Raw genomic sequence first — 9,954 nt, 5'->3', positions numbered from 1 at the left:
AGAAATCAAGAATCAAAATTACACTTCATGGTTGTTTTAAAAAATCTCACAGAAAAATCACTTCCAACCCACCGAATACATTTCCAGTGATTTCAGCAGGTTTAAAACCACTTACTACATACATGTTCCACACAGGATTCTCTCAGGTGACATGAAAGTGTAGCAAAAAATCAGTGTTAAAAAACAAGTGAGGACAAAGAACTACGGGTCATTTAAAGAAATCCAGCCTGGACATGAAGTTTTGTTCTCTAAAGGAGGTTCAGGCCTTGCAGTACACATCATATTTTAGCTTCGCTCCCAGCTTAGTTCCTTCTAAGAACATTTTGAATTTGGCATCCATTTCCTGGTTCTGAGCTTCAGTGAAAAGATTCTTCCAGTCTCCAACAACACCTGAAATAAAAAGTAAAATATTACCCTGGACTATAAGGACCAAGGAGTATCATTTAAAACATAACCCTACCTTGTCTCGCTTATTATTGTATTTCAGGATAAGCATAGTATCATAGAATCATAGAATGTGTTAGGTTGGAAGGGACATTTAAAGGCCACCTAGTCCAATGCCCCTGCAGTAAGCAGGGACATCTTCACTAGATCAGGTTGCTCAGAGCCCCATCAATCTGACCGTCTCCAGGGATGGGGCCTCCAGTACCTCTCAGGGCAACCTGCTCCAGTGATCTACAACCCTCATATTGAAGATTTCTTCCCCAATATCCAACCTAAATCTACCTTTTTCTAGCTTAAAAACACTACACCTTGTCCTATTGCTACATGATAATATGTTTTGCTTTTTTCCCTGCAAGAAAAGAGTCCTTTCTCCTGATCCAAGAGCACACTCCTATGTTCATCCACCTTTTCTTTGGTGTCCTCAACAGAATGCAAAAATCAAGAGAACATAGGAAGCTACTGGTCTGCCTTCATAATTGTGGCATGTGTTTTGTACAGCTACAGAAGAGTACAAAAGACAACCAGCTGTCATGAAACCAACCCAGAAAGTTCAAAGATGTGGCTTTAAACTGCAAGCCCTTTGTGCACTGCAACCAGACACTGCTTTAACCTGTGGTCTACCTTTAATCTGGATTTTGGAGAGCCCACTGATTGAGGTTGTCTGAGTCTACAGCTCTAGCTTGATCCAACTCTAAAAGACATGGTTCACTCTGTGGAATGTCTGGATCCCCTGTACAGACTGAGGTCCCTAGGCAAGTAGAAGAGTTATTTGGAAAACCCAAGAAGTACTCTGTAGGCCAGGCTATCCCCAGTACTCACAGAAGCCAAAATAAAAGCCTTTATTTTAATTGGTGCTCACTGCATAACATGACTGAAGGGTGTGCTACTTACAGAGCACTTCTGCTAATGACATTACACAGGGCTTTACCAAACAATACTGGCCCTTGTGATGAAATCAAGTGACAGTGTCCTGAAGCACAACCAACGTTTCTTAAACAAACCCCAACCTTGAAAATTATTCAGAAAGATTAACCACCTTACGGATCTAAATTCCTGTCTGCCTAAGATACAGCGCTACCAGTCACCACCCTGGCAAAATACAAACAGATTTACCTTTACGGAAAAGATTTGAGCCAACAATACCGTGAGTCTCCTGAGCCTTCTCCTTCACTGCCTGGAAAGTGGCCCTGTCTGCAATGGACTGGATCTGCTCTGCTGTTGGGGAGAATCCAAAGAACTCAGCTATCTGCTTTACGCTGCCAGCCAGGTTCTGAAAGCAACACAGTGAAAGGGGGTCATGCAATATGCTTCCTCTGAAAAAGGAGTTGCCCACTTGGGATGTGCATTGCTGTCATTTATTAACAATATATTTTTTCCCCCTTTACAGCACGTTTTCTCCATTACACTGGAGCTCAGCTTTTGTATAGACAGACTTGACTTGTCACCAAAATCAACTTGATTTTGCTCTTTCAGAAACCCAGGCCTTTTGCTGTTCACTTCAGCACATTCCAAGGAATGGGATCAGATGTGTTTTGCCTGTCAGCACCCAGCATCTGCTTTACCTCTTGCAGGTCTTCATATGTTACAATCATAGTATTCTCATCCTCAATGTGCTTGTTCCAGGTGACTGCATGATCAAAATAGGATCCCCAGCCAACTGCAAAGAGGAGAAAAAAGGATCACTGTGAACTTCTTTTTTACTGGATCCTTATTTTTCTCTGACTGAAGAATTGCCCTCTGTTGCCTATCGGTTACATCGATGCCAGCAAACAGAACAGCCTGTTCCTTTCTGTGGTACTGAGACGTACCATACCCAATGACAGACCTTTCCTCTGGACTTTGGTAGGTAAATGATTCCCACACAGAAATAAGAATTTCACTATGCACTTTCCCTCTGTTACTATATTGTCAGTTAAACATCTCTTAAAATCCAAAGCCAGTGTCATGGTTTAACCTTGGTTGGCAACTAAGCACCATACAGCCGCTCGCTAACTCTCCCAGGCAGGATGGGGGAGAGAATTGGAAGAGTGAAAGTGAGAGAACTCGTGGGTTGACATAAACACAGTTTCACAGGACAAACAAAAAACAAATCAAAACATTAAAAGGTGAGGGAGTTCTGCTGATCCCTCTTCAACCAACGTAAAATTTGTGCTCCTCATTAGGTGTCTGGCATTATGTGCAAAACCAGTAAAGACAACAAACGACCATTTCACTGCCCCTTTAGACCTGTAGCTTTTTCTTCCATCATTAAGTGGCAGAACCCAATGGTACTGTGAAGCCACCATGCAACTCCCTCACTCTTGCTTGAAAGAGTGAAGGACCCAGAAGCAAAGCATCTTTTGGACATTCTCCCCACTCTGGCATTCAGCTGCCTCCTTTATCATGACGTATGGTCAACAGTAAACTAATTCTGACACAGCTGTTTTCCCACTGGACCCATTTAGTTGTTTTTAAATATTTTTTTCCTGTTGCTTCTTCAGCTACATTCAATAACTATAAGAATACCTTTCCCATCCATGAACTCAGAGAAGAACTCATCCCAGGAGCTGTAACTGGGGACACTTGGCACATTGTTGTGGAAATGGAAAAATGAAACAGCTGTATCTTTAGGGTTTCGAAACAGCACTAGTATCTGGAGTAGGAGAAAGAGGTCAACAGTTTAAGATCACTTATTTCCCCTGGCAACCAAAACGAGTATAACCAAACATTCTGCAATCAATAACATCCTACAGGCTATAAAATATTTGTTAAGGCACAAGGGTCAAACTTATAATGTGATTATAACAAAGACCTTGTTATCACTTCTAAGATTTGCTCATGAAGCAATTGTAGAAAGAAGCAAGTGGAAAAACTGTGATACTGTCACTGAATACTATCCCATAACTGCCTAAGACCTAGGAAACTGTAAGGAGCCATTTGCTGACACCCTGACAGGAAAAGCTCTGTTTGATTCTCCTTCAGGAAACTGCAGCTGCTACAACCATCTCCCATTTTTCAAAGCGTGGCAATAATGTTCTTGAAATCCTAAGAGGCAGTAATCCTCAAAGAAGTGTAAACACTTCTGAAAACACATTATACACACTTTTTTTCTTTTGTTTTACCTATTATGTTTTTTTCTGTATCATGCAGGAAAAAATACCAATGAAATGTGAAAATAAAATCCCCACCCCTTAGCCAGTTATTTCCTTCGTCAGCGGTACATCTCCTCAGTGCTATGTATCAGCCGTTGCTCAGTGACCCAGTACCAGGAATACCAAAGTTTTAACAGTGTGACTCTGCAAGGAGACAGTCAGTGCCCCAGAGATACAGATGCCACATTCCTTCCCACCAGGGCTGTGCATGGAAAAGAAGAGGAGCCAATTCCAAGCACTGCAACTACCTCTAGATCTCTTCATGTTTATGTCAACTACAGCACCCCTAAGGGTACTGCAAATTGTAGGTGGTACAAAGCCAGCCCAGGCATGGTGAGATTCCCACTGTGTCCAAGTTGCTTTCCCCCAGTGCCAACTGCTTGGGTGCAAGAAAAGGACATGGCCCCAAAGTTACTCTTGCACAGTGGTACTGTCAGAGAGATGAGGCTTTCTGCAAAAAGAGATAAAAGCCCACCTTGGCTTTGTTCTTGAAAATAGACTTGGGGAGGAAGTCATAATTCAGATGTGTTGCCAAAATCCTCGGAGATGGAATCTGCTTCATCCTCTTTAGAAATAAACAGAACCATAAGTGAGAACAGGTTTATTACATGTGTGCAGCAATGATCTGTGAGAGTCGCCTGTGTGAAACAGCCCCTAATCAAAAGGCATTAGTCATCCAAGATTATCTTTTTTTCCTCTCTCAGGAGAAATATCTGTACTTGCTGCATGACTTCATTTTAATAACTTGTGTGCGGGGGTGCAGGACAGAGAAAACAACAGACTGCAAGCAGTTCAATAGTTTCTTTTCACTAACCTGATATTTATCTGGATCTCCACATTCAATAAATGGTAGTTCTGTGCTTACAAGTTTACTCTGGGTAGTTGTAAATATCAAATCACTTAAAATCTGCATAAGCCAGTTCACACCTGCACCAAGAAGCCCAGAGAACAAAACAAAACATATCAGAGGCTTACATAAGATCTCAAAGCCTTCTCATTACATGGCTTAATTCAGCATGATAGACAGTCATCAAATGACAAGTAACACTAAAGCTCTCCATCCGTGAGGTCCTTAACTGTGTGACCTTCTTGTCTCACTTACCAGTGGGATGTGGAAGGAAAGCACCAGGGGCAGAACTGACTCAGTGATGCACTTAACATATGTTAATATGTTCATAAAACAGGCAGTGACAGACAATAAAGGAGCTTTCCTGGCTTCTACAGAGACATACCTGGGAAGGGTCTGGATAGGAAAAGGAAGGAATGAGAAAGGAGATTCACTCATTCTGCCTAGCAAAGTGTTTGCCTCTCTTCTGCCCTGAGTCAAGGACGAAACAGAGATATCAATGCAATGTCACTTCCAGAGGTTGTCCTCAGATGTGCTTGTTGTGGAAATGCATGCCATAATGTGTGCTAGAAGAGCTGCTACCCACTGGACACCTGCATTCCTCCCCAGCGCTCACCCTTCGAAAGGGATCTTGCAGCAAAGCCTCCCCCGTACTGCATCCCATTCCAGCACGAGCCTGTGGCCAGCTCCCGGGGCTTCCCCAGGGACTCCAGGAACCACATTTGCTCCACTGATGCTCTGCCAATTGCCGCAGGAGAGAGCGAGAACAGCGTGTTCACCTTGGCCCGCAGCACCCTCCCCGCATCCTTTTGGGGAGGCGCTTGGAAGGCTTCCCTCCCGGCCCCCAGAGACGGAGCTTCGGAGCTGCTGACGCCTCCTTGCAGGCTGCGAGTCCCCTGTGAACGCAGCTGCCAGAGGCGCTAACAAAGAACACACAACGCAATCGGCTTTAACCTCCCATGTTTTCAGTGAGGAGCTGTTGCCAGGAAGCAGTGACCGCCACTCTGTGTTACATGACGTGCCTCGGGATGCTTGGATGGACGCAGCTGATTCACGTCGCTCATACAGTGATGTGTATGCAATGTGTGCACATCATACGATGCCTTACAGTACTCATATCACATCTATACACCACCCAACGTCGTATTTCCATATGACACTGTAAGTGATGTACATCATTTATATCACTCTCCCATTTACACACAGACGAGAGACAAAAGCATTAAGCCTCCAAATCCACATCCTCACCAGCCCAGTATTAACAACACGTGCACAAACACACACCTAATGAAAAGTAATCATTGATAAACATACAGTTCCCAGTCTCTCAATCCCCTACTGGCTTCTCAACAGTGTGACCCATCTCTGGGAAGTACTGTATCCTGGAGCTCCATCAGCCTTCACCCCTACCTCATCAATAGATCAGTTTTCCTCTCTCCTGAGCACACCTGAGCTGGAGGAAACCTTTCACATAGTGGGGCTTTACCACAACTTAACCATAACACCTAAAAAGTAAAAGAAAATGAGGAAGAAGCTTTCCAAGGGCCTCAGTGTGAGTCCCTCATCAGGCGTGTTCATGACCATCTCAACCTGCAAAATGCCAGAGTCTGAGCCCCACATGGAAAGCACCTGAGAAGCTGGCCAAGGAAGCCAGACACCAGGCTCCCTCAGGCCAAGGAGAGAGCCCTGCAGAGAGAATGCTATTGCTGCCTGGTGACATTACAGCTCAGTGGTCCAAGTGTCACATCAAGGGGCAAGAGGGAGCACAGCAATTCCTAATTTCAAACTGGGGCAGATAATCTCCTTTTCACTCTTTAACCTCCTGGTTTGCTTTCCCCTCACCACCACCCCCCCCCCGCCCCCCCCCCCCCCCCCACACACACACACTTTGCAAGCTACAGGAAATTAGGAAAAGAAACGTCTTTAAAATTTTCAAAATGTAAGAGGAAACGTCCAGATAGGAGAAAATTCTGATTTACCTGCAGATTGTAACTACATTGCACTGCACAAGTGCAGCATTTTCTCTCCTTCCTGCTTTCTTTTACATCTTTCCTGTACATACCTTCCCAGCAGTGCCTGCAGGTAACAGGGTGCTGCACTCCCCAGCAAACCACAGCGAGCTGTGAACTCACCCTCCTACTGAACAGCTGGCAGTGATCTTTGCTAAATTTCTCCCTGCTGCCCTGTCACAAACGGCCTGATATTAACAGTGTGCAATCTATTTCTTTATCTGCTGATCCCTCTCCCTGAGCACAAGGGTTTTACTGAGTTACTAAGCTGAAGATGACTCCATGTCGGAACTCTTCCAAACTTGTTGAGAAATCACAGCCAGTGCCAAGTTACAGTAGTGACAGTTTAGGTCTTTAGAGGGGCCAGACTTGTGCTCTTCACTCACTAGCCCCAAACCCAAGGGAATTACAGGTTCCTTAAAATGAAGATGCACTTTTTGTGACAGGTCCTTCCTTTTGTATTTGCCCTCTTCCTCTCAGTTCAGGGTTGGTTCTGTGTCACAGATAAACTCACCCTAAGCACTATGGTGCTTAGTACAGTGTACTTCTCAAGTCCCTAAATACACTGATTTCTTTCCAGATCAGAACTTGCCAACCAGTGGGAATGACATGTGCTGAATGAGACTCTGGTTAGAGCACAATTTGACCCCATCCACTACCATGCTAGTGCAATAAAATCCTTTCCTGCACCCACATCTTCTCTGACAACCCTTAGCCTCTGCTGCTTGGGTCGCTAAGAAGAAACATATGCTTGGATAGCAAAACCCATGCCTCTCCTGTAAGCAACTAGTTCACAAATGGCATTTAATGAAACTGATCAAAGTCAACTAGTTGGTTGTTTGGGGTTCTTTCATTGCTCCCCTGCAACTTTCCTCCTTTCTGCAAACATCTGACTAAAAGATTCAGACTTCCAGTACGTCTTAGTCAGTACTACTTCGCAGCTACAAAACAAAACCCAACACTGATACTGAAATAATGCCAAGGAGCAGCTTACAATTATACAAGTAACGATGCTGTGCCGTGTCTAGACAGCTTAGTCTGATGCATAACTTTGCTGCTTTTGTACACTACGCTACATCACATTCCTAACACATGTTTCAGAACACAGTTTATCATGCTGGTAGAGTTCTTGTCCCACTGATATATAACAGTATGTACGTTATCCCTGGTTCTTCAGCCTAAAAGATCTTTGACCACTAGAACTTCTTTTACTTTCAGAAACACAAACCATATAAAAAAGCAGTATTTAAGACAGAGAAGGACAAAACCCTGTTGCCTCTGGTTACATTAGAAATGCCCGATATCCTCACACAACAACCAACCACAACCAGTTGGTTTTCCTTCCTGTTCTATTGACTAATTACAGTATCGTGCACTACAGCAAGCCATCTGTAATGTATTCACCGCATTTGGGGTAGGACACCAGCACCATATCATCTCTTCTGGCTTCTAGGTTCTCCAGGGCTTGAAATGTTTCCACACTGCACACCGTGACAGGATACGGGGTCCCTCGGTAGGAGAACAGCAGGTCCTTCAAGGTCAGCCCTTCAGACTTTGCCAGCGCCTTATTTATCTCATCAACAAAGGCTTTTTTATCCTCAGCCATGTTTACCACCTTTGGGGTGTGGAAACTGATAGACTAGTGCAGTAAGTGCCTTTAAATAGATGTTTCTAAATGGCGGAATAGAAATCCCCAGCATTACTTCTGCCCTCCCCCAAATTTGATATGTTTCTTTCTCTCCTCCCTTCCCACCTTTTTGGAAATGGAAGCCGGGTTGATCCTGCCCACTTAGAATACACAGAGCAGGAATTACTTTTGTAAGTAATCCCACTGAGGGCAAATACTACTAGCAAGCTCAGCCACCAGGAAACAGAATTGGAAAACGATTCCCCCTGTAACAATGAGCAACCATATATCTGATCTTAAGTAACATTACTAAAGAAAAAAAAAAACTCACAAAAAAATTGAGTCCTTGGTAAAAAGGAGTAAAGAGTCTTTATTCTGGCTACAAAGTCAGCCCCGTGCTATGAGTTGAGAGCAACAGATAGTGGGTAATAGAAAATGATGAAATCAAAGAACAGAAAGAGCAACACTGAGAGAGAAGGGATGCTGCCTGCTTTGGTTCTAAACACTCCCCATGAGACCTAGCCTGCACTAATGCCCCTTTTCATGCTACAAATACAATTAAGTACCGAGATCTTGCATAGCCCATTTCCAGCATCCTCGCGATAGAACAAGGATCCTTTTTTAACAGCCGTAAGCTTTATGCATGGGTCTGCTTTCCCTGAGCAAGAAACAGACAGACCAGTGCTGGCCATCAGGAGGAACAGAGGAGCTCTTCCCCCAGTTGAGCAGCAGGACAGCAGTGAATTGCAGACCTGCTCCCCCGCCTGACGGGGCAGCTGCTCAGAGCCCAAACACGGAGTAGCAAGGCCCGGCCTGGCCTCTTAGCTGTGAAGGGCACACAAGCTGCCAGCTCACGGCCCAAGCAGCGAGGCGAGAGGAGTGGGGCGAGGGCAGTTGGTCCTGCTGCCGGCAGCCAGGGGCCCGCCGAGGGCGAGAGGCGGCAGCCCTTGGCCCAACGCCATCCCTCTGCTAACAGCCCTCTCTGAGCCGGCCCGGGCAGCAGCGAGGCGGGGGAAGCCGCCAGGGAGAGCGGGGCAGGGGAGGAAGCCGAGACGCGCCCCCTCCTCCTCTCTGCCAGCCTCCGCATCCCCGGGCCGCAGGCGGGCGCCCTGCCGACACCCCAACAACCACGGGAGCGGGCGGGAGCGAGCGGCAAGCATGCGCCCGCGCGCACCGCCTGCGCAGGAACGATGCGCAAACCGCAGGCGGCGCGGGCGCACCGCGCATGTGCAGCCGTTACCGGCAGTAAGGGAAGGGCGCCGTGCCTCAGCCATGGCGCGGCGTGTCGTGAAGGGGCTGCTGCTGCTGGAGGCAGCGGGGCTGCTCGGCGCCCTCCTGCTCTACCGCGCCATGGACCGCAGCCAAGGTGCAGCGGGGCGGCCGGGGGAGGGGGCGGCTTTCGCTGCCGCCGTGACAGGGGGAGCGCCCGGCGGAGCGTGCGCGGGGCCAGCGGCTCGGCTCGGCGGGCGGCGGTGCGGGGACCCAGCAGCCACGCGCGAGGCGGGGCCAGAAGGGAGGCGGCTGGTTGAGTTGTACAAAACCGAACCGGGGTGGGACACGGCCCGTAACCAGCCGGAACCAAGCCGACTCTTGGGCGCTTGAACAGCAGCGGCACCGGCTCAAGCAGGGCCTTCAACAGGAGGGGCCGCCTGCAGACCAGACGTGAACCGACCGGCCCTGTTCGGGCATCTGGTGTTCAGCCCTTGAAGCGAGGACCCGGCTCGCGGGCTCTGGGATTTGAAATGTCCCAGGAAGGCATGTGGCTTCGGGCCCTCAAGCCTCTCCCGCCTGGGACTCAGCGCCCAGGTAACAAAAAGAAATCGGGCACCCACTCAGTTCCTGCAGAGAGATTTGCTCTGCAGAGCACTGGCCGTGTGTTGCAGGCAGGGCTCTGCA

The 9,954-nt window shown here is 47.2% G+C and overlaps 1 protein-coding gene across 1 annotated transcript; it reads right to left on the bottom strand.

The window, feature by feature from the left end:
* Window positions 1-259: 259 nt before the first annotated feature.
* On the bottom strand, window positions 260-8,037 carry SULT6B1 (sulfotransferase family 6B member 1; the record flags this gene model as incomplete). The annotated part of the gene is made up of 7 exons (XM_084262110.1): window positions 260-390; window positions 1,558-1,714; window positions 2,007-2,101; window positions 2,950-3,076; window positions 4,051-4,140; window positions 4,390-4,502; window positions 7,836-8,037. 7 exons carry the CDS (start codon window positions 8,035-8,037, stop codon window positions 260-262), a joined length of 915 nt encoding a protein of 304 aa, XP_084118236.1.
* Between the last annotated feature and the right edge of the window lie 1,917 nt (window positions 8,038-9,954).

Source organism: Gallinula chloropus, assembly GCF_964237585.1.
Source record: "Gallinula chloropus genome assembly, chromosome: 3".
NCBI classification, from domain to species: Eukaryota; Metazoa; Chordata; class Aves; order Gruiformes; family Rallidae; genus Gallinula; species Gallinula chloropus.
The sequence above is the reverse complement of the archived record's forward strand: the minus strand, read 5'-3'. Positions and strand labels throughout refer to the sequence as shown.